At 36.7% G+C, this 26,097-nt stretch overlaps 1 protein-coding gene across 1 annotated transcript; it reads right to left on the bottom strand.

Moving 5' to 3' along the window:
- Positions 1-12,957: 12,957 nt before the first annotated feature.
- Positions 12,958-14,542, bottom strand: LOC103999681 (hydroquinone glucosyltransferase). Its single transcript, XM_009421500.3, has one exon. It carries the CDS (start codon positions 14,479-14,481, stop codon positions 13,072-13,074), a length of 1,410 nt encoding a protein of 469 aa, XP_009419775.1. The 5' UTR covers positions 14,482-14,542; the 3' UTR covers positions 12,958-13,071.
- Positions 14,543-26,097: the final 11,555 nt, after the last annotated feature.

The raw sequence follows: 26,097 nt of genomic DNA on the forward strand, positions 1-26,097 counted from the left end.
TTCCTAACAAAATCATGTTCTTGACTCCAGGACTTCATTTTGCTTTATGACTTGCTATCGTAGTTAATCTTGCACACGTAAAACACATTTTGATCTAAACAATTATTACTAAGCATGAATCATGTTGTCCGGTATGTCATTGGTCCATCGACGCTTTATCCGATTCTTCGGCGCATTGTCCTTTCTTACGGCCTAATGCCCAATCGGCCAGTTGACATCTACAACTCCGATATCCTTAGCACAATATCCACTCTTCTTGGCCCGATGCCCGAAACCATGACTTGAAACCTTTTTTCAATATGTCGACCGATCCTTCGGCGCGACGTCTAATTTTCTGACATGTTTCTCCGGCCCAATATGATTCTTCCTGCTTTAAATGTCTCTCCCTGATCGAAGCATTCTGTATCACTCAAAACGCAGATCAAATCATAAACACTTATCAATTAGTTTCATCATCAAAATATGAGATTCAACAGATTGGATGTCGGGCCAGAGGATCGGTTGACGAGTCGGCAAAAGGCTTCGGTCCATGAATTCGGGCATCAGGCCAAGAAGATTGGACATTGCACCAAGGAGATCAGATGGTATGAGAAGACAACATGCTGATTTGGCAATACATCGAAGGAGAGAACGATATGCTGAAGGATCGGACGAAGCGTCGGAAGAACTAATGACATGCCGGACAACATAGGATTTGGTTGTAATCGATTATGTCTAGATCGAGTTGGTTTAGAGTCTAATTAATTCAGTTTAGAATATAATTAGACCAACTCAATTAGGGGCCAACTAGGCCTAATCTTGGGCTATGTTGGGCTAAGTGGAAGGCCCAAACAATGACCCAACAGGTGGAACCGTCGTGGCACAATCTCCGAGACTATGTCAGGCGGTGGTACAGCCCAGTCTCCGAGACTGTGTCAGGCTGTGGTACCGCCAAACTCTTTTAGGCTCCAAGTTTGAATCCACTTGATGCCTATAACTACCCCTCTCATCCCTAGTTAACTTACATAAGAATTAGGAGAGAAAAAGGAAGAAAATGCTGTTGTAATCTTGTATGAACTCCTCTCAAACTCTAAGTGTTAGAGAAGCTTAAGAGAGGAGGTTTTGGGGATTGTAAAGGTTCTCTCTTAAACTTGTCAAAAGGAGAATCGAGTTGTAAGAGTAGTTGATCTTTACCTATTGAAGGAAGATCGTTAGTGGATGTCAGTGGCCTCGACAGAAGAGGAATCGGTGGAGTGGAAGTAGGTCACGACGATCGAACCACTATAAAACGGTTTGCATTTATGTTTTACTATTTATCTTCCTTGCAAACTGCCTTACTTGCTTTACCTTCTCATTACACTCTTCCGTATGCATTCTGTTAGGATCAAGAGTACTAAGAGGGGGGGGGGTGAATTAGTGCAGCGGAAAACTTTCGACGATTAAAATTACGTTCGTACGATAAGAGTGATTTCGGTAGAAAAGTCGATTCGTAAATCACTTTAACTTGTGATCAAGCAAGATGCAGTTAAAGCAAGTCTATGAAGGCAGTTTGCAGTTATGATGGAAATTAGAATGTAAGCGTAAACTGAAATATGATGTTCGTACGATAAAACTGATTTACGTCTAAACGTCAATTCGGAAAATATTAAACTTTGAAACACGATTGTAAATGCACAGAAGGCAGTAAGCTATTGAGGAGGTTTGCAGGAAAGATAAAATGCTCAAAGTAAATGCAAACCGAGATTTAGAGTGGTTCGGTCAATCTTGACCTATATCCACTTTTGGCTTCCTCCACCAACGAGGTCACCGACGTCCACTAACGATCTTCCTTTACTAGGCGAAGATCAATCTCCTTTTTACACCCCTCTTCTCCTTTTATTGGGTTTAGGAGACAACCCTTACAAGCACTCACTCTCCTCTCTTAAATAGAATTCTAACACTTAAGCTAGAGGAGGGAAATTCTAGAGATTGCAGCAGCATTTTCTCTCTTTTAATCTCTTTGTGCTTGTGTCTTCTACCTAGGGATGGGAGGGGAATTTATAGGCCCCAAACTAGTTTGAATTTGGAGCTCAAAACTGTCATCTCCCGGAATTCCGAGGTCTAGCGGTTGCACCGCTTGACTGGGGCAGTTGCATCGCCTGGCAGAGCTCGAAGACTGAGCCTTTGGGTGGTGCCACCTCTTGTCAGGGGTGGTTGCACCTCCTCCCAGAGCTCGGAGACCGAGCTCAGGCGGTTGCACCTCTGTCAGAGGCGGTTGCACCACCCAGCCAGAGCTCGGAGATTGAGCCCTGGGCGGTGCCACCGCCGACCCAGGCGGTGCCACCTTTGGCCAAGAAATCTGGGTCCGAATAGGCTGATCCATTCAGCCCAATTTGGGTCTATCAAGGGCCCAATTGCTCCAAGATTAAGTTAATGGGATCATCTCCCATTTCTAACTTAATCATCATGCTAACTACGAATTTCTTAAGACATTTACTGCAACTTGCTCCGGTGCGTCAATCGCTTCTTCCGGTGAGCTTCCGACGAGCTTCTGTCGATCATCCGATGAACCCTCAGTGATGCTCCTGCGGACTTCCGCCAAACTCCTAGACTTGTGATGATCCACTTGGCCAGTTCCGACGAGCTTCTTTGGCAAGCTCTTGGACTTCTCGGATTTGTTCCCGTAGAACCTCCAACGACCATCCGAACTTCCGTCGAATTCTCGAACTCCCAACGTGATCATATTCTTGACTCCGGCGCAACTCCTACTGCATGTCTTACTTCCATCGTAGTTAATCCTGCACATGTAAAACAAAACTTCGATCGAGACAATTAATCCTAAGCAATTAACCAAGTTGTCCGGCATGTCATTGGTCCCTCGATGCTTCGTCCGATTCTTCGGCGCATCGTCCTCTCCTGCGGCCTATTGCCCAATCGGCCAGTTGACTCCGCAACTCCGATATCCTTGGCACAATACCCGCTCTTCTTGGCCCGATGCCCGAGTCCACGACCCGAAGCCTTCTGTCGATACGTCGACTGATCCATGTTCTGACATGTTCCTCTGACATGTTCCTCCGGCACAACATGATTTTTCCTGCTTTAATTGTCTCATCCTGATCGGAGCATCCTGCGTCACTCAAAACGCAGATTAAAACATAAACATATATCAAGTGGTTTCATCATCAAAATATGAGATTCAACAATCTCCCCCTTTTTGATGATGACAACTACTTGATGACGGAGTTATCCTTAACTCCCAGAGTTTAAACAAACTCCCCCTATCAATATGCCATATTGATAGAACTTTGAATTCAAACTGAATTCAAGTCATTGCAATATTCATCATGAATACTTGCAACACATCATCATGAACTTATACATAACATCATACTTCTCCCCCTTTGTCATCAACAAAAAGGAGAAGTTCAACTATTCTTGTGTTTGGAATATAAGTTTAACTCATTGCATGAAAAACATAATATCAAATTTTATCATCATGCAGTTTTGAAGCTAGAAAAATTAGCAAGTGTTACATCATGCTTAGAACATTCAAGCTATCAAGTTTTAGATATGCAAGTTTTACAGCATACAAGATAGCACTTTTGGTAATGTTCAAGATAGTAAGTTCTACATCATGCAAGCTAGCAATGTTACAACATTTTAGAACTTGCAAGCTAGTAATTTAGAGATGTTCAAGAAGGCAACTCTTGCTTCTTGAAATATGCAAGTTGCAAGCTAGCAAATTTTTGCTTCCTTTGCAATGTTTGAGCTCGCAATTTTGCTTCCATTGCAAAGTGTAAGTTTAGTATGTTTACTTTTCTTGAGATAGCAACTATTTGCTTCTCTTTAGACTACAAGCTAGCAATTTTTATGATATGCAAGTTTTACTACATACAAGCTAGCAAAAATTTCGAAAGCAAATGCAAGATAGTTTTCTTGTGTAAGCTTATGATTCTTGCTTCCTATTGCAATATACAAGTTACAAGTTTTGCTTCTTGAGATAGGCAAGATAGCACTTTTGCAATTTTTGTTTGGCAAGCTTGTGATGTTCAAGATAACAAGCTCTTTCTTCTCTTTTGAGAAGTGTCATTTTTGCTTTCTTTGCAAAGTGCAAGCTAGCAAAATGCCAAACTAGCAAGAAATAATGTTTTACATGAGGCAAGCAAACAATTTGGCAAGTGTTGCATTTGCATCTTCTCTTTTGAGAAGTGTAATTTTTGCTTTCATCTTGAATTGTGTAAGCTAGCTAGTTTGCCTCTTTTCATGATGTTCACGCTAGAAATTCTTGCTCCCCCTTTGTCATTGTCAAAAAGAAGGGAAAATCCTTTTATCAATTTTCAGATTATGACAAAGGTAAGTATCAATCTTATTTGTGCATCATTATATATTCAAATTAAAACATACATAATTTCAAAAACCTTATTTTTCATGCACAATACCGAAAAATAAATCAATCATCATTAATGGGCATATCATACATGATACTCAAACATTAAAATTTTTAAGCATTTATCAACATGTTGATCATGATACCAAACATTCATCATTTAAAGCATTCATGATACATATCATATACAATACATCATGTACATCATTGTCATAAGTATTGCATGCATCATTTCAAATTCATGAATATTTCAAATCATGATGGTATTAACTTGTCAAATTTCATCCTACCATTCATAATCATAACTTTTCATTTGTATGCATCAAAATAATATCAAGAGTATTTCATGCATAATTTTATATCACCATACAAGGAATATCAAGAAGAAAGTAATTGGGTGATGCGATAAACATTTCATGAATACAAGAAATTGCATAAAAATCATATCATGAAAGATTAGAACATGTGAATACCAAAAGACATGATTTCTTTTTGAAAAACCTACTCATAATTAATCAAAAGAAAATCTTAGGAGATCGATTAATGAAAAAATCTTGATTCATAATAAATCTTAATTTATAAATATCACGGAATCAAGATCATGATTTTGGATAAAACTCATTCAAATTCAAATCACCAAAAATCATTTTTATGGTTTACAAAATTCGTAACATAAGTAGATTCATGATTTCATTGATAATATATTTTTTTCATTTTAAGTATTTCATTTAAAGTGATTGATTTCATGTTAGCATGCTTTTTCATTTATGTTAAATAAAAACATGCATCAACGTTTAAGATCGAAAAATGAATTTTATCATAAAACCATCAAGATCAATAGATTCTCAAAAATGAATTGTTAGGATCAAGAAAATCCAAAAATAAAATTTAACACTTTCATGCATTCGGACATGATTTTGCTATAAATTTTTAAATTTAATCATGAAGTTAAAAATGCTCATGATCATGGAAATTTTTGTATCCAAAACACATAATTTCTAACATGTTATTAAGGCATGTAATAGTGTAAAATCATCATGGTAATTAAGTGATTTGATCATTGAATCAAGAAAGTCCGAAAAATAATCTTACCAAGTTCATGCATTCGGGCATATTTTTGTCATAGTTTTTCAAATACACTTATGAAAATAACACGTGCTTATCATCATGTATGGCTTAAAATCTCATGCATAAAATTATCAATCAAAATATTTAATATTACATCATTATGCATTTCTTCAAATCAAACATGATTATATTTAATCAAAATCGAGAAATAACAATGGAAATAAATGTAATATACATTATTACTTCTTAATCACATATAGCATGATATTAAACTTCTTAATATTTTCATTAAGACATCAAGCATGGTTTTAATCAAAATCGGAAATAATCAAGATACACATTTTTTCTTCTTAAGAGAAACATACATGATCATTAGATTCTAACATTTTATTCCATTAACATAAAACATGTAATTTTTATTATTATTTTTAAAATTACGAGCGTGATCATATTCTTACATTTTTAATTTTTTAATATGTAATTTTTAAGAAAAATAATTATTCTAAAAAAGAAAATACATCATGGAAAACATCAAGTAATTTCAAAATAAATTAAGGGGGTTTTGATTACCTCATCGTTGAATGTCGTTAAGGCGTAGTTTGCCATCTCGCCTTTCTTGATTTTCTCCTCCTCTTCGGAGGAGCTCGATTCATCACACTTTGTGTTCTTCTTCTTGCGTTCAAAGTAAGTAGTTCTGTTCTTTTTGTTCTTCAATTCTCGTTTCATTAATTTTTAAAATTTCTTAGTGAGTAGTTCTTGTTCACCATCACTTGAGCTTATGCTCGAGTGGTCTTCAAATGTTCTATGTCCCAAATCCTTCCTGTTCTTTGGTGATTTTGTTCATCATGTTCATCATGTGCATTGTGTACCATTTCATATGTCATCAACGAACCAATTAGTTCTTCAAGTGGAAAAATATTTAAATCTTTTGTTTCTTGTATTGCGGTTATTTTAGGATCCCACCTTTTTGAAAGGGATCTTAAGATCTTTCTTACAAGATCAAAATGCAAAAAAGATTTACCAAGAACTCTTAGATTATTGACGACATCCGTGAAACGGGTGTACATGTCGCCTATAGTCTCGCTTTGTTGCATTTGAAAAAGCTCAAAATCATGCAATAAAATGTCGGGTCTTTGACTCTACTAGTTCCCTTGTGCATGATTTCAAGTGTTCACCAAATATCAAAAGCCATTTCGCACATAGAAATCCGATTGAACTCATTTTTGTCCAAAGCGCGAAATAAGGCATTCATAGCCTTTGCGTTTAAAGAAAAATACTTCTTCTCCAAATCTGACCATTCGTTCATCGGTTTAGAGGGAAGTTGAAAATCGTTTTCAACAATATTCTATAAATCCAAATTCATAGAAATCAAGAAAACTCTCATTCGAGTTTTTCAATAAGTGTAGTCCAATCTGTCGAATCTCGTATTTTGATGATGAAACTACTTGATATATGTTTATGATTTAATATGCGTTTTGAGTGACGCAGGATGCTTTGATTAGGATGAGACAATTAAAGCAGGAAAATCATGTTGTGCCGGAGGAACATGTCAGAAGATTGGACGTCGGGCCGATGGATCGGTCGACGTATCGACAGAAGGCTTCGGGCCGTGGACTCGGGCATCGGGCCAAGAAGAGCGGTTATTGTGCCAAGGATATCGGAGTTGCGGAGTCAACTGGCCGATTGGGCAATAGGCCGCAGGAGAGGACGATGCGCCGAAGAATCAGACGAAGCGTCGAGGGACCAATGACATGCCGGACAACTTGGTTAATTGCTTAGGATTAATTGTCTCGATCAAAGTTTTGTTGTGCAGGATTAACTATGATAACGATGAAGACATAAAGCGAAACAAAGTGTCGGTGTCAAGCGCGAAGGATTTGTTGCGAGTTCGAGAGTTCGACGGAAGTCCGAAGGTTCGTCGGGAATGCTACCGGAACTAGCCGAGAAGGAGTTGGGAGCTTGCCGAAGGGTTTTTCGGAAGCTCGCCGGAAGGTTCGTTGGGAGTTCGCGGAGCTCTCCGAGAAAGATCGGAGCTTGCCGAAGAAGCTTGTTGGAACTCGCTAAGAACAAATCGTGAAGTCTAGGAGCTTGCCGGGAGTCCGCAGAATGGTTTCCGAGAGTTCATCGGAAGATCGCAGGAAGTTTGTCGGAAGCTCGCCAGAAGAAGTCTTGACTTGTGGACTTTGTAATAGCTTAGAAAATGTCTTTAAAATCATAGTTAGCACGTTAATTAGGGTTAGGATTAGGTGTTAATCCTATAACCCAAGTAGGGGTCAATTAGGCCCAAGTTCGGACTGGTTTGAGCCAAGTTTGGAGCCAAACCAAGTGAGCTGAAATAGTGAAAGAGGTGGCACCGCCCCAGCCAGGAGGTAGCACCGCCCAGGCTAAGTCTTCCAACGAGGCTGGGAGGTGCAACCGCCCCAGCCGGGAGGTGGCACCGCCTGAGCTCAGTCTTCGAGCAAGACTGGGCGGTGCAACCTCCCTGACAGAGAGGTGGCACCGCCTGAGCTCAGTCTTCGAGCTCTGGCAGAGAGGTGCAACCGCCTCTGTCAAGAGGTGGCACCGCCTGAGCTCAGTCTTCGAGCTCTGCCAGGCGGTGCAACCTCTCCAGTCAGGAGGTGCAACCGCCTGATCCCGGAATTCCGGGATTTGATCGTTTTGAGCTCCAAATTTGAACTGGGTTGGGGCCTATAAATACCCCACCCATTCAGCACTGAGACAGGAAGAACTCAAGCCGAAATCTTGATCTTTTCAGTGGTTCTTAGAGCTCAAAACTGCTAGTTTTCCTCCTCCTTCTGTTCTTCAAGTTTGAGTTGTAAAGAGAGGAGAGAAAACATTTGTAAGGGTTGTCTCCTAAGCCCGTCAAAAGGAGTGAATCTGTAAGAGGGTAGTTGGCCTTCGCCTATTGAAGGAAGGCTCCTAGTTGACGTCGGCGACCTCGTCGGTGGAGGAAGCCAAAAGTGGAGTAGGTCAAGGCTGACCGAACCACTCTAAATCTCTGGTTTGCGTTTATTTTTGAGCACTTTATCATTACTGCAAACCTCCTTCATTACTACTGCTCTCTGCGCTTTCACGAACAAGTTCTAAGTGTTGTTCTTCCGAATCTGCATTCAGACGTAAATTCGTATTTTCGTACATTACAGTTTACGTTTACGTTTGATTCTGCAGAACTGTCTTCCGTGCTTTTACGAACGAGTTTCTTTGCAGTTTACACTTACATTTTGATCCTATTGATAACTGTAAACTGTCCTCTGCAATTTTACGAACGAGTTTCAACATTTAGACGTAAAACTGCATTTAGACGTAAATCGACTTTCCTCGCACAATCATCAGATCTCAGTTCACGTTTACGTCTTGATTTCAACTGCATACTGCCTTCTGCGAGTATACAAACGAGTTTCAAAGTTCAGACGTAAATCTGCGTTTAGACGTAAATCTGTTTTTTGCAGATTACTTTTTGAGCTGTACAACAGCAGCACATTGTCTTTATACTTCTGCTTAAACTGCTCCTAGACGCAAACTGTGTTTAGACGCAATCTGCGCTTAGACGCAATCTGCGCTTAGACGCAAACTGCGCTTAGACGCAATCTGAGTTTAGACGCAATCTGCATTTAGACGCAAACTGCGTTTAGACGCTAACTGTGTTTAAACGTAAACTGCACTTAATCATAAGTAATCTTAGAATCGGCTTTTGCATCAAAATAGTCTTTATCGAACGAACGCAGCTTTCGTTTTTTAATCGCTGAAAAAGATCCGCTGCACTAATTCACCCCCCCCTCTTAGTGCTCTCGATCCTAACACAATCCGTTAAACAACGGTGGACGAACAACTGACAAGCCCTCTTGAAAGCCATGAAGAGTCATTTCTCTCGGGTGTAAATCTGAAATGAGAAGTACCGGGCTCTGATACCAATTGTTAGGACCAAGAGCACTAAGAGGGGGGGGGGGTGAATTAGTGCAGTGGAAAACTTTCGACGATTAAAACTGCATTCGTACAATAAGAGCGATTTCGGTAGAAAAGTCGATTCGTAAATCACTTTAACTTGTGATCAAGCAAGATGCAGTTAAAGCAAGTCTATGAAGGCAGTTTGTAGTTATGATAGAAATTAGAATGTAAGCATAAACTGAAATATGATGTTCATACGATAAAACTGATTTACGTCTAAACGCCGATTCGGAAAATACTGAACTTTGAAACACGATCATAAATGTGCAGAAGGCAGTAAGCTATTGAGGAGGATTGCAGTAAAGATAAAATGCTCAAAGTAAATGCAAACCGAGATTTAGAGTGGTTCGATCAATCTTGACCTACATCCACTTTTGGCTTCCTCCACTAACAAGGTCACCGACGTCCACTAATGATCTTCCTTTACTAGGCGAAGATCAATCTCCTTCTTACACTCCTCTTCTCCTTTTACTGGGTTTAGGAGATAACCCTTACAAGCACTCACTCTCCTCTCTTAAACAGAATTCTTACACTTAAGCTAGAGGAGGAAAATTCTAGAGATTGCAGCAGCGTTTTCTCTCTTTTAATCTCTTTGTGCTTGTGTCTTCTACCCAGGGATGGGAGGGAAATTTATAGGCCCTAAACCAGTTTGAATTTGGAGCTCAAAACTGTCATCTCCCGGAATTCCGGGGTCTGGCGATTGCACTGCCTAGCAGAGCTCGAAGACTAAGCCTCTAGGTGGTGCCACCTCCTGTCGGGGCGGTTGCACCTCCTGCCAGAGCTCGGAGATCGAGCTCAGGCGATGCCACCGCCTGACTAGGGCGGTTGCACCGCCTAGCCAGAGCTTGGAGACCGAGCTCAGGCGGTTGCACCGCCCAGCCAGAGCTCGGAGACTGAGCCCTGGGCGGTGCCACCGCCGACCTAGGCAGTGCCACCTCTAGCTAAGAAATCTGGGTCCGAATGGGCTAATCCATTCGGCCCAATTTGGGTCTGTCAAGGGCCCAATTGCCCTAAGATTAAGTTAATGGGATCACCTCCCATTTCTAACTTAATCGTCATGCTAACTACGAATTTCTTAAGACATTTACTGCAACTTGCTCCGGTGCGTCAATCGCTTCTTCCGGCGAGCTTCCGTCGATCATCCGATGAACCCTCGGTGATGCTCCTGCGGACTTCCGGCAAACTCCTGGACTTGTGATGGTCCACTTGGCGAATTCTGACGAGCTTCTTTGGCAAGCTCCTAGACTTCTCGGATTTGTTCCCGTAGAACCTCCGACGACCATCCGAACTTCCGCCGAATTCTTGAACTCCCAACGTGATCATAGTCTTGATTCCGGCGTAACTCATACCACATGTCTTACTTCCATTGTAGTTAATCCTACACATGTAAAACAAAACTTCAATCGAGACAATTAATCCTAAGCAATTAACCAAGTTGTCCGGCATGTCATTGGTCCCTCGACGCTTCGTCCGATTCTTCGGCGCATCGTCCTCTCCTGCGGCCTATTGCTCAATCGGCCAGTTAACTCTGCAACTTCGATATCCTTGGCACAATACCCGCTCTTCTTAGCCCGATGCTTGAGTCCACGACCCGAAGCCTTATGTCGATACGTCGACCGATCCACCGGCCCAACGTCCAATCTTCTGACATGTTCCTCCGGCACAACATGATTTTTTCTGCTTTAATTGTCTAATCCTGATCGGAGCATCCTACGTCACTCAAAACGCAGATTAAAACATAAACATATATCAAGTGGTTTCATCATCAAAATACGAGATTCAATACTTTCAAGTTAAACTCACATTTCCGAAATCAGTTTTTATCGTATGAAGTTTTTTAAAACTGACGTGTTTTATCCGCTGCACTAATTCACCCCCCCCCCCCCCTAGTGCTGACTCGTTCATAACAAGGTTAACTAGTGACACATGTCCATCATTTTTTTTTAACTTTAATATGAATCTTTCATGAATCATATCAAATTTTTAATATTTACATTTAGATCCCTAGATTACAAACAAGCTCTTACAAAATTTTAAAAAACGAGGGATGTTACAACTAAGAACCCTGCCTCTTGAATTATTGATTTATAATAACTCATAGCAATAATTCATAGAAAATTTTTGATAAAATCCCTAATAAAATAAACTATACTCAACTTAAAATTTTATCTAAATTTCACTATTAAGTTTTTAATAATTCATCCTATAATCAAGTAAATTAGTTATTATCACTTAAACCATTACATAATTCTACAAAGAAATTTTACTCCACTATTTTAGTTGATCAAACAATCATGAATTATCGTGAAATTTTGTAAGAAAGTATGAGACATATAAAACTAAATATCTTAATGCACAGATGGGGTATTTACTTAATTCTAAATTTCACATAACTCTAACGAGACATTTTAAGATATATTAAAAGGATAGAGCTTAATCGTATCTCTAATAGAATTAATTTAACTTAAACAGAATCATTTCTTAGAAAATAGGATATCAGGAATACCTCATGGTAGTAATAACTCTATGCATTAATCTTAGATTATAGTCATACTAGAGGTTTTAGAATCATAAGAGATTTATATAAAATATATCTAAAAATAAATTTGTAATATAGGTGACTCAAAAGTAATTAAGAAAATTATTTTATAATATATAAAATCAAAACCCTATGTATAGTAAGAGAAGAATTGTGTTTTTCTTATCTCAATGTTCTTTAGAGCTCAGGATTCTCCGTGAGAAAAGCCAAGAAAATGATTAAAAAAGGAGAGAAAGGGTTATAAATTATCAAGTTAGTAAAGAGGATAAGGTCAAAATAAGATGGATGTGCTTAAAAAGTTACCTTAAAGTCTATGGCTTAGCATCATTAGGTTTTATTTTAAGTTTTTTTTACTAATATAATTCTAATATTACATCATAATTTAATTTGGTTTGATAAAAATGATACTTTGGTCTAAACTCATCCTTCAATCTCACTTATATATTTTAGCATTTAGTATAATACTTCACTTTGATCTATATTTTGTATTTATTTTTTATTATAGCTTATGATCGCCCACATATATAATATTTAAAATTTAAACTTTCTTATGTTAATCATAGTCAAACTCATTCATTTAAGATTGATTATAATTCAACCATCATTTTTAGTTGTATGCTTATTACCATAACTTAATATCATATTCAAGTCGGTTATTATACTATGGCATGCTATTTTATGTTTAAAGTAAATATTAATATTTATGTATACTTAATCAATATTTTATAAAATATTAAAATTAATATTTTTGGAAAGCATCTAATTTAATTTTAAATATCAAAATATTAATATTATATTTATTATATTTATGAAGTATAGATATCACAACATTAAGTGATTGTAACATATATATTGAAACTTAATGTGTCTAAGACTCGGACACTATATTTATTTAAATTTTTTAAATAATATTATAGTATTTTGATATGGGTGTAAAAAAACACTATAATCTTATTTAAAAATACTAAATCGATAATGCAAATATTATACATGACAGATTGGACGAGTTCACTCTATCAACCGATTCATAGGGTGTAATTAGTAAAGAGCATCTCAGAAATTACGATAAATATATGATAAATAGGATAAGCTCTTTGTGAAATATGAGATATAGAGAGCTGTTGGACAACATTTATAATGATAATACATTTTATTCTCTTGATATCCCCATATTTTATTGCGTGTTTCTTTGACGCTTCCATTTTTCTGCCACGTCCAACATGGCCATGCACGAACTCCCTCCTTCCTCCATTGCGCGGGCGGCCGCGTCGCGCAGCTCCCGTGCCCTCCGCTGCAGCCTTTTCCCTTCCTCCCCTTCCATCAGACACCCAATCGCTCTCGCGATCTCCTCCCTGCGCGCCAGCCCGTCCTCGTCCGCTTCCACCCGCAGCGCCACCTTGGCGTCCTCCGCCAGCAACACTGCGTTCATCTTCTGCTCGGCGTAGAGCGGCCATGCGATCAGCGGCACGCCGTGCACGAGGCCCTCCAGCGTCGAGTTCCACCCGCAGTGGGTCACGAAGCCTCCGGTAGCTGCGTGGCCGAGGACGGCGACCTGAGGAGCCCAACGAGGGACCACGAGACCCAGGGCTTTGGTCCTCTCCAGGAAGCCCTCAGGTAAGAAGCTCCCGGGATCATCGTCGTCGCTTTCGGCGCCGAAGAACGTTGCGCTGGCATCGTGCTCATGGGGGCGATTCGCCACCCATAAGAACCGCTGCCGGCTCGCCTCCAAGCCCATGGCCAGCTCGTACAGCTGCGCCCGGGTAAGCGCTCCGCCGCTTCCAAACGAGACGTACACCACCGAACCCACGGGTTGCTCGTCTAGCCACCGCAGGCACTCGTGGCCCTCTCCGGAATCGCTGGAACCAGCGCGGATCAGCGGTCCCACCGGGTAGACCGGAGGGTGAGAGCTGCCTTCTCTGAGAGCTTTTATGGCGCCGGGCTCCAACGCCTCGAAGCTGTTCACCAGAACCCCCTCGGCCTCGAGGAAGCGTTCGGCGATGCGAAGGAAGGTGGCGTAGACGGGGTTTCCCCGGTCCTGAATCGGCTCCATGAGGTCCTTCCCGTGCACCGAGACGCACCCGGGCAGCCGGACCGGCTCCGGCAGGTCGCGGAACTCGCCCTGGAAGGAAGCGTCGAGCTGGTGTAGGTGGAAGGCGAGGGAAAGAGACATGCAGGAGGAGGTGAAGAAGACGTAGGAAGCGACGCCGAGCTCGGCGGCGACCGGGATGGCGTCGAGGCAAAAGGGATCGACGACCAGCGCGGCGAACGGCGCAAGGTTCCCGAGGAGGGACCGGAGGCGGGGGAGGCTCGACATCACGGTGCGGAACACGCGGTCTTCGATCTTGGTACCGGCGGTGAAGTCCTCGGCGGGGAGTTGAGGGAACAACACGAGGTCGACAGCATCGGGGAGGCTGCGGAGAAGTGATTGCTCAGCGGCGGAGGGAGGGTCGCCGGTGTGGGCGATGAGGGTGACGGAGAGGGCAAGGTCGCGGGAGAGGCCGCCGGCAAACACCACTATGGGAATGAAATGACCCATCCCTGGGCTGCCCAAGACGACCACATGGGGAGGGTTGCCATGCTCCATTGGCGTCGACTCCAATCTACGTGTGGATAAGGTCGGAAGCACTTGGTGGTGTTGTATTACTATATTTATGTTGACTCGGTGGCGTATGGTATATATATATATAGATGAGTTGGGCCATGTGGGAGTGATGAGCCAAATAGGAACGCGCCAATAATAATTGGTGCTACAACATTATAAATGAGATCCATTCGAGTAATCGAGCTGTCCTCTCTCGTCTCCTTCTCACTCGTGTATATATATATTCCTCTGCATATATATTATATATATTATATATATATAATAAATATAAAATCTAATAACTTTGTGTTAGTATTCTTTTTCTTTTTAAAGTGTCATCCACGTGGGAACGACTGAGACGGATAAAATTGCTGAATTTATCTTTCAATATAGATCTCGTGAAACGATAAAAGGGAAAACGAAAAGTTAGGTCTGGATGGATCTCCACCTTATGCTAAACACCATCTTCAGATTCCACTCGATCCATTGGTTCACTATACTATATATTGATTGAAATGAAAGAAATAAAAAATAATATATATAAAGTTAAACTAATCTAAACCATGGTCAGGCTGCACATGAGTAAATTTCTTGGGACAATAATAATCTTCTCGTTTGGACAAATATAATCTGCATAATACAAGATAATTTTTTTTAATTAAACTAAGAATTTAAATATTTATTTATATTTTTCGTTCTGTCATTTTATAGGTCAACTTCAGACCCCTTGTCAAACTACTCCTAATAATTAGTCTCTTTGGCATCCAAGAAACAATAATGTCATGATTGTTTAGTAGGTTAAATGTTAAGATAGGAATCATTCATTTATTTGAATCCGGATAAGATGCTACTTACTTGTTGGACAAATCAAAGTCAACAAAAAATAAATACTAATCGATGTTAGTGCCAAATCTACTTAATTATTAAGTTTATGATTTAATCAATTTGATAAAAAGTGATATAAGACTAATTTCAATCATAAAAGGAAAATCAATTGAAGTAGGAAAATCAGATGTTAGGCCGAAATCAAAGATCAAGTATCAGGCTAGAAGGATCGAATATTGCGCTAAGATCGGATGTTGCGAGAGTCAATATACCGATGGATCAAATAATACACCGAAGGAAAGCACGACATGCTAGGAGTTCGGATGAACCAATAACATGCCGAACAATATAGGATTCATGTTTTGTAATCGTTTGTATCTTGATAGAAGTAGTTTAGGTTTTAGTTGATTTGGTTTTGGGTATAAATATGTTAACTTGATTAGGGGCCCATTGGACTTGAATTAAGGCTGAATTGGGCCTATTGGAAAGCCAATTTAGTAGCCAAAAGTTGGGTCAAGCAATGGAACCGCTTATGAGCTGGAAGGTACGGAGTGTAAGTTTTTGAAAAACCCGATGGTGGTACCACCAATATCAAGCAGTGGTACCGCCTAAGCAAGTGGTGATACCGCTAGTGCTTATTGTTGTAGCTAGTGGTACTGCCCAATATTGGCGATAGTACTGCCCAATATTGGCGATAGTACCGCCAATACCCAAAAAACTCGAGATAAGACTTTTTGGCTTCATTTTTGAAACAATTTAAGGCCTATAAATATCCCACTTATTCTTGCTTGAGATGGCAAGAAAAGAGCTCAAAAAAACTTATGATTCTAAGTGTGTAATCTCTATTAAAAGTGTTAAGTTCCTTCCTCCTATAGCCTCTAAGCTATTCTAAGGGAGATGTGAGTATCACTTGTAAAGAGAGTTGTAAAGGTTCTCTTGAAAAGGAGAAAAAAGTTATAACAAGGGTGGTTGATCTTCACCTATTGAAAGAAGATCATTAGTAAAGTCAATGCCTTAATAGATAAGAAATTGAGAGTGGACGTAGGTCATGATGATCAAACTACTATAAATTCGATGTACATTTTCTTTGTGTTTTTTATTCTTATTGCTTACTGATTTAATTACTTACTACTTTTACTCACATTCTAAGTTAAATGTATTTTCGATATGGGTTTGATTGAATAAATTTTTGAATCGTTTCAACTTTTTGAAAGCACTAATTCACTCCCCCCGTCCTCTTAGTGCCTTTATAATCCTAACAGTTGGTATCAGAGCTAAGTTCTCTTAGTTAGTTTAACACCTAAGAGAGATTATATGACTTTCTTTGATAATCAAGAGTGTCATTCTATCACTCGCCCTCCTATGTTTAATATGATGGATTATACATATTAGAAGATACGAATGAGGATTTTTTTTATTTCTATAGATTTTAATTTATGGAATGTTGAATGTGGTTTTCAAAAATCCTCTAGACCAATGAATGAATGGAATGATCTAGAGAAGAAAATATTTTCTTTAAATGCTAAAGCGATAAACATTTTATTTTATACTTTAGACAAAAATGAGTTTAATTATGTTTCTATATGTAAAAGAATATAAGAAAAATAGAGTAAAACTGCACATGACATACACTTGAAGTTACTTATGAAAGCACAAATAGAGTAAAAGAATCTAAGAAAAATCATTTGGTACGTAGTTATAAATTGTTTATAATGAAGCCAAGAACCATTGGTGATATGTACACTCATTTTAAAGATGTTTTCAAAGATTTGAAAGCTCTTGGTAAATGTTTTACTAGTCTTGACCTTGTTAATAAAATTCTAAGATCTCTTTCAAAAAGGTGGGATCCAAAGGTAATTGTAATTTAAGAAGCAAAGGACTTAAACAATTTTTCTCTTGAAGAACTCATAGGATCATTAAGACCCATGAAATGATTTACAAGATATATGATGAACATGAGAATAACCTTCCAAAGAATATAAAGGTATGACACTTAAAACCAAAGAAGACTATTCGAGCGAAAGCTCAAGTGATGTTGATGACTAGACACTTCTCACAAGAAAATTTAAAAAAATTATAAAAAGGAACAAAACAAATCTTGTAAAACAAGACTCTAAGATTAAAAATGAACTCAAAAAGTACACAATCATATGTTATAAATGTAAGAAGTCGAGACATTTTAAAAATGAGTATTCACAACTAAAAAAGAAGTTGTTAGCACAAAAAAAAAAGAAACCACTCAAGATGACTTGGGACGAATCAAGTGTATTAGAAGACAAAGAGCAAACCAATGAAGATGAAGTGGCAAACTACACTTTGATGGCTCTCAACGATGAGGTATGTGACTCTACTAAAATCCATTTATCTTATAATGAATTACTTAATGCATTTCATGATTTATATGATGAATTTAAATTAGTTGATAAAAATATAAATTACTAAAAAAAGATCATGTTTCTTTCTCTAGTAAATTTGATAAATTAAAAATTAAGTATGATAATTATATGTTAACTTCTTACACTAAATGTGAAGAGTTAGAGTTAGAGTTAGACTCAGTCAAAAATAAAAATATGTTATTACAACAAACATTTAAAAATTTTAAAATTAGAAGTAAATCATTAAACATGATTCTTATTAAGAAAGGTCATATACATAGAAAGGAAGGAATTGAATTTGTGAGTTATATGTTTCTCCTAAAGATAAATATAATTTTTGTGGTAGATATGGTCATTATGCCTATAAATATTTATTTAAAAAATATAGCTTACATAAATTAGTTTAGGTTCCTAAAGAAATAATAAATAATTTAATGTCAAGATAGTAGATCTAATCACGAGGGACCCAAAGTTAAATTAGTACCTAAAGCAAACCTCCCAGATATGTCTACAATTGAAAGATAGGAGCAAGAGATTGTATCTTGATAGTGGATGCTCAAGGCACATGACCGGAGACTAAACACATTTCTCTAAGCTTAGTAGCCAAGATGAAGGATATGTCACCTTCGGAGATAATAACAAAGGAAAAATTATTAACAAAAGAAATATAGGTAACAAATCAAACCTCTTGATTGAAGATATTTTATCAGTAGATGATTTAAAACATAACTTACTAAACATTAGTCAATTGTGTGAGAAGGGATATAATGTCAAATTTGAATTTAATATTTGCATTATAGATATACCATACAAAAATAAATCTATGATTACCTCAAGGAGTAATAATGTGTATACTATTGATCTTGATGATTTTTGTGATGAAACTTATTTTTCGATTTTAAACGATGATGCATAGCTTTGGCATAGAAGATTAGATCATGCAAGTATGAAACTAATTTCATAAATTACAACTAAAGAACTTGTAAGAGATATGTCTATAATTAAATTTGTCAAAAATAAAGTTTATGATGTATGCGAACTAAGTAAATAAATTAAGAGTAGCTTTAAATCTAAAAATCAAGTACCTCTAGACCACTATAATTAATTTATATAGATTTATTTAGATCAATTGATATCACAAGCCTAGGAGGTAGTAAAAATACTTTTATGATTATTAATAATTATAGTAGATATATTTAGGATAGACTTCTTGGCATATAAAAGTGATTGCTTTAAATATTTTTTAAAGTTTTACAAACAAGTTTAAAATGAAAAGGGTTTTATGATTTCCTCTATTCATAGTGATCATGGTGGTGAATTTAAAAACCATAATTTTTAAATTTTTTGTGATTCAAATAGTTATGATCATAATTTCTCTACTCGTAGAAACTCATAATAAAATAGATTTGTTGAGAGAAAAAATAGAAGTTTACAAGAGATGGCAAGAACATAGTCTACCTAAATATTTTTTGGTTGAAGCCATTAACACGGTATGCTATATCAAGAACAGGGTTCTAATAAGACAACTACTATCTAAAACTCTTTATGAATTGTAGAACGATAAAAAACCCAACATTTTATATTTCAAAGCTTATGGTTGTAAATATTTTATTTTAAATGAAAATGATACCTTAGGAATTTTTGATGTAAAATTCAATGAAGTCATTTTTCTTGGATATACTTCTATTTCTAAAACTTATCAAGTTTTCAACAAAATGAACTTTAATTATTGAGGAATCTATCCATATTATTTTTAATGAGTCTTCCAAATTTAAGAAAACTATTTTGATGATTATTTTGATTTTGATACTTTGAATTTGAATAAGAATTCTCCTCTGCCAAGCAACTTCGATGTATCTACTTCCAAAGAATCCTTATCTAAGGAATGGAAGTATATAGATGTATATCCTAAGGAGCTAATCATTGGAGATATATTAAAAGTTGTTCAAACTCATTCTTCATTTAAAAATTTTTATGCAAATGCTATATTTTTGTTTCAAATTGAACCTAAATAAATTGACGATGCTATGAAAGATAACTCCTGCATTTTTGCAATACATAAAGAATTGAATTAATTTGAGAGAAATAATGTATGGATGCTTGTTTATAGATCTAGTGATCATCTTATAATTGACACTAAATGGGTCTTTAGAAATAAGCAAGATGAACTTGGTATTGTAGTTTGAAACAATACTAAATTAGTGGTCAAAGGTTTCGACCAAGAAGAAGGTATAGACTATAAAGAAACCTTCACTCTTGTGGCAAGACTTGAAGCTAAAAGGATACTCCTTGCCTATGCATGGTATAATAATTTTAAGTTATTTTAAATGAATGTCAAAAGTATTTTTCTTAATGACTTTATTTTTAAAAAGTTTATATTGAGCAACCACCCGATTTAAGAATGTTTTTTTTTTCCAAACCATATTTTTAAGTTATCTAAGGTTCTTTATGAGTTGAAGCAAGCCCCAAGGACTAGGTATGAGAGACTTAGCTTATTTATTATTAAGAATAATTTTTTGAAAGGCAAGGTCGATACTATATTATTTATTAAGTATTTTTATTATTCAAATTTATGTTGATATTATTTTTTGTTCTATAAATGAAACTTTGTAGGAATCATTTGCCAAAAGTACAAGCTAAGAATTTGAAATGAGTTTAATAGGTGAATTGATATTTTTCATAGGATTGCAAATTAAGCAACTAAGTGATGGAACTTTTGGTAGTCAAACTAAGTATACTTTGGATCTATTAAAATGATTTCACATGGATAATGCTAAGGCTATTAACACACCAATGAGTACTTCTACAAAGATATGAACAATGAAGCAGAATATTTTGATCAAAAGACTTATAGAGGTATGATAGGTAGTACTATGCCTCACAGCAACTAGACCCGATATTATATTTAGTGTTGGACTTTGTACGAGATTTCAATATAATCCTAAACAATCTCATTATAAAGCAACTAAAAGAATTTTTAGATACCTAAAAGGAACTCCTATTATAGGATTATGGTATCCAAAATCTAAAAATTTTGATTTGATTACTTATGCTGATACTAACTTTGTTAGATATAAAATGGATAAAAAAAACATATTTGGAATACGTCAACTCTTAGGACATGCACTTATTTCTTGGTCCTCCAAGAAACAAAATTCTATTGTATTATCTACGATCGAGGCTGAGTACGTAGTAATAGGTACATATTGTGCACAAGTAATATAGATGAAAAACACCTTAGAAGAATATAAACTTTAGTTAAAAAACATCCATATAAAATACGATAATACTAATACTATTTATTTAACAAAAAATCTCATTCAATACTCTAGAATTAAATACATTGATATTATATATTATTTTATTAAAAATTATGTTAATAATCATGATATATCTTTAGATTTTATTGACACAAAGCATCAATTAGCAGATATTTTTACTAAATCATTGAATGAGGAATAATTTGATTTTATTATAAGAGAATTAGGCATATTGAATCTTTCAAACACATGAATATATATTTTTTATGGATCATTATCTTGATTTCTCAATTTTTATGACTTGAGTTTTCTTTTGAATCATGGTTGTTTACTATGATTGTTTCTTTTTATTATTTACAAAAGAATTGATTTGTAAAAATGAATTATGATATTTCATATTTACGACTTGATCTTTGATGATCTTTAATATATTTCATGTGATGATTAGAATATTGATGTAAATTTTTGCACTATTGTATCCTTCACTTTTTTTTTTGATAATGACAAAGGAAAATAAAGAATTGCTATCTTGCGCATCTAAAAAAATTGCTAGCATGCATATTTTAAAAAGAAGCAAAATTTGCTAGCTTGCACATCTTAAAAGAGAAGAAAAAACTTGTATGTTTCAAAGAGAAGTAAAACTTACTAACTTACTAGCTTGAATGTTTTAAAAACTTTCTATTGCATTTTTCTCATTTTTGTTGATTAAAAGGGGGCAAAGTTATAATGATTTTTAATATTTTGGAATCATACATGTTATGATGTACCTTGATGATTTGGAATCTTAACTGATATTATGATGATGCATATGATGTATGCAATGATATATATATGAAGTAAGTAATAATTATTTTGATATGATGTATTGTATATGATCACTATGATTCATGATTAAAATTGTTTTGACTTGAATTAAAAAATATTATAATTAGAAAGTTATTATTTTATGAATTCAAAGTTTATTTCAATATGATATATAAATAGGGGGAGTTTTGTTAAAACTCCATCATTAATTAGTTGTCAATCATAAAAAAGGGAAAGATTGTTGAATCCTGAATTTTGATGATGAAATCAATTGATGAGTTTATGATCAAATTAGTATTTGAGAAAAATGATACAGAACTAACTTTGATCATCAAAAGGCAAATCGATTGAAGTAGGTGAATCAAACATTGGGCCAGAGTCAAAGATCGGGTATTGATCAGGAAGGATCAGATATTATGTTAAGATTAGATATTGTAAGAGTTAACATGTCGATGGATCAAGCAATATACCAAAGGAAAGCATGATGCGTCGAGAGTTCGGATGAACCAGTTACACGCTATACAACATAGGCTTCATGTTTTATAATTGTTTATGTCTTGATTAAAGTAGTTTAGGTTTTAATTGAGTTAGTTTTGGGTATAACCATGCCAACTTAATTAGGAGCCCATTGGGCTTGAATCAAGGCTTATTGAGCCTATTGAAAGGCCAATTCAATGACCTAAAGTTTGGTCGGGTGGTAGGATCATCAAACCAAGCGGTGGAATTACCTATGAGTTGAAAAGTACAAAGTGTACATTTTTAGAAATCCCGATAGTGGTACCACCAATGTCAGGCGATGGTACCACCCAAACTGGCGATAGTACTGCGAGAACACAGTCTTATAAGTTGTATCAAGTGGTGGTACCACTTAGGCAGGCAATAGTACCACTTAGGTAGGTAGTAGTATCGCTTAGGCAGGTGATGGTATCTTTAATTCTTAGTGCTGCAAGCGGTGGTACCGCCCAGCATTGGTAGTAATACCACCAATATCTTGAAAACCCGGGGATATGATATTTTAGTTTTATTTTTGAAACCATTTAGGGCCTATAAATATCCTACTCATTCTTGTTTGAGATAATAAGAAAAGAATTAGAAAAACTTATGATTCTAAGTTTGTAATATCTATTTAAAGTGTTGAGTTCCTTCTTCCTTTAGCTTCTAGGTCATTCTAAGGAATGAGTGAGGATCACTTATAAAAGAGAGTTATAAAGGTTTTCTCATAGACCTATGAAAAAGAGATGAGAGTTATAACAAGGGTGGTTGATCTTCACTCGTTGAAAGAATATCATTAGTAAAAGTTGATAGCCTCAACTGAGGAGGAATCGAGAGTGAACGTAGGTCGCGACAATTGAACTACTATAAATCCGGTGTGCATTTCCTTTATGCTTTTCATCCTAATTGTTTACTGATTTAGCTGCTTACTACTTTTATTCATATTCTAAGTTAATATATTTTCGAAACGGGTTTGATCGAATGAATTTTTGAATCTTTTTAATTTTTTAAAAGTACTAATTCACCCTCGACCCTCCTCTCTTAGTGTCTTTACGATCCTGACAATACATTTTTAAATAATCACATCTCCTATAATAAATATTAGTTTGAATCATTTTTAACAATTGAGTAAAAAAAATCAATAAATACTTCTTTTTTTGTTTTTGAAGGACAATCCAACAGTAGTAATAATTGAGTAAAAAGAAAAATAATCAATAAATGCTTTTTATTTTGTCTTTGAAGGACAATCCAACATTAGTATTAATGTATGCAAGTTGGCACAAAACTTGTTCTATTTTTACCTTAATTGCATTAGCTTTCGGTACTGTTTATAAGTCTCGTTAGAAACTTTGATTTATATAAAACATGTTTTATTAAAATATTTGATTTGAAAGATTTGAAACATAAATACAAAGTTAAGCTTCTCTTTCATGGGCTATGTTGACTGGGGCAAGCAATTCAATATTAATTCCGTTTTCTCTCTATAATTTTTTTTTTGTCATAAACAAATGATTTCCACCTTAAGTTTCATTTTGGTTTGGGTACAATAAATCAAAATTAATTATATAATTTGGAGACTGAGAAGACATTCAATAACTCTGAACAAGTCTCATTATAAAAGTAGAAATTCTAATTATTTGGACATCAACGTAAGGCGATTTATATATTTTTTTTTTCTAAATTATATTTTATGTTTCCTTCTTCATCTCTTCGCGTGCATCCCACCATTGGATCATTTAATGCGGAGGGAGAGGCCGGCTTGAATGCTCCTTCTTCTTCCCCTCCCCTCTCCTGCTTACTGCATTCAAATTTCGATTCCGTAAAGTACAGCATGCATTAGTTTGGCTGTCTGCAGTCATCGCCTCCATCTTCTTAGCGCAATCATCCAAAGACGTGTAAATATATATCAAAGAGAGAGCATAAGTCATTTGCCTAATCATCATTAAATGAAAAGACGAGGGTGATTGAGAGGCTAACAAGCACGGATAAATCATCAATATGGTCGGACACATGTCCAGTCAATCTACAATTATATTTAGAACTATTTTAGCTTACATGATGATATTTATTTGATCACATTGTTGAGTTTATAAAAATCATGTTAATTAAATATTACATACATATAATAAATGCTACTTCTTAGTTGTGAGGTGGTGGAAATATTATATTTTTGTCTTATAATTATTATTTCTTTACATAAAATTAAATTAAGAATGTCTCGTCTCTTTTATACGGTTTAGAGGGATAACTAAAATCATATACATTAAGAATGTCGTCGTCTGATGGCGACTAGTCGGCGGTCTCGTAATCTTTGTTGCTGGACTCGGTGGCGCCGCGGGGGCCGCCACCGCCGGGACACTCATGCATGCACCATTTCCCGTGTTCATGAATGCAACCCAACCCGTCTTTAAGGTGGTCATCAGATGGGTGTCCGCGTCTGCGTCTGCGTCTGTCACTGCTCTCAGGTCTAAAGATTCTCTGTCTCTCTCATTTCCCTCTCTCATACCTCTTCCGTGGTGGCATTGAATGTCTTGTGGATGAGCCTTAATTGAAGCCCTTAAAAGAAAGGATCCGCGAAGCAGCCATACACTGTCTCCACAGCTTTTTCATTGCCACGCGCTCTGACGCTTTAACTCCTTCGCGTTATCAGCATATTTATGTGGCTTGGAGAGAGCGAAACATGTCCACCGTGCGTAGTATTTTCTACGGCGAAGAGGCTTACATATATCGTATGCCAAAGGCTGGTTAAGACGACTGCATCAGTAGTGCTCGTGAAATAGTTGTCAGAATACCATTCGAACCAATCTTTTCTTCTTCTTTTTTATTTCATGTGGAAGTCAACATTTTGATTCTATTGTCTTCTTTGGAGTCCATTGCATGGGTTGTTGGGTGTGGTAACTTTGGGAGCGAGTAAATGAGGAGAGGCTGACAAACATGAAGAACATAACAAGGCCGATGACGGCTGATCACCAAATGGAGATGCCATTGCAATTGCATGTACCATTGTTTTCATCTGTTATATCCTCCTATTTATTTCATTTAGCATCGTACTGCATCTTTGTGCGCATCCCATTCAAGTCTTCTGACAGATGGCTACTGCCTCTCATATTCTTTTGGCACTCGTTTCTCGCATATGTTGCTGAAATCAAGTGGTTGCTGCATGCTAAAGGGAAAGTTGATGGGTAAGAGGGATCGCTTGATCACACAACTTTTGTAATTTATGTTATATAAATGCTTTTGCTTTTAGTTATTATTATTATTATTAACTGCTGCTGAATACCTCTCAGGGGGAGGCAAAAAGAATGATGCCTCTCATAATGGGCAATGAACACTCCATAATTGCCATCTGCATACATCACCTTGTGAAAGCAGGAATGCTGAAACAATAAGCATTCTGCTTTAATGCATGTAAGGATGGTTAGATATTTAGGTATATATATATACATACATACATACATATGATAAACAATGAGAACATGTGACATAGTGGTGCAGCTTTTATTTCAGTCGAGAACATTTTAGTGGCTTAGGGTTCAACAGCTCTCTCTCACTTCATGCATTACACAAGGTGATTTTTCTCGTAATATTTGGTTTCATACTCAAGATTTGGTGATGGATTTATGATCTTTCTCATAAAGCATGAGTATGTTACTGAGTTTTAGAGCAAATATACAAGAGAGAGAGAGAGAGAGAGAAGTCATATATCCACTTCATGATACCCCGTGAAGGTGCATCACGTCCTGGGAGCTTATCATACACATGGCACAAATCAGTATCCATCTGCAGAAGTCGAGCGCTTGATGGACCCGATGCTACAGGAAGCTTATGGGTAGCACCGGGGATGATGGAAGAAGGCAGCTTAA

The sequence above is a fragment of the Musa acuminata genome, unplaced genomic scaffold (assembly GCF_036884655.1).
Source record: "Musa acuminata AAA Group cultivar baxijiao unplaced genomic scaffold, Cavendish_Baxijiao_AAA HiC_scaffold_1137, whole genome shotgun sequence".
Taxonomy (NCBI): Eukaryota; Viridiplantae; Streptophyta; class Magnoliopsida; order Zingiberales; family Musaceae; genus Musa; species Musa acuminata.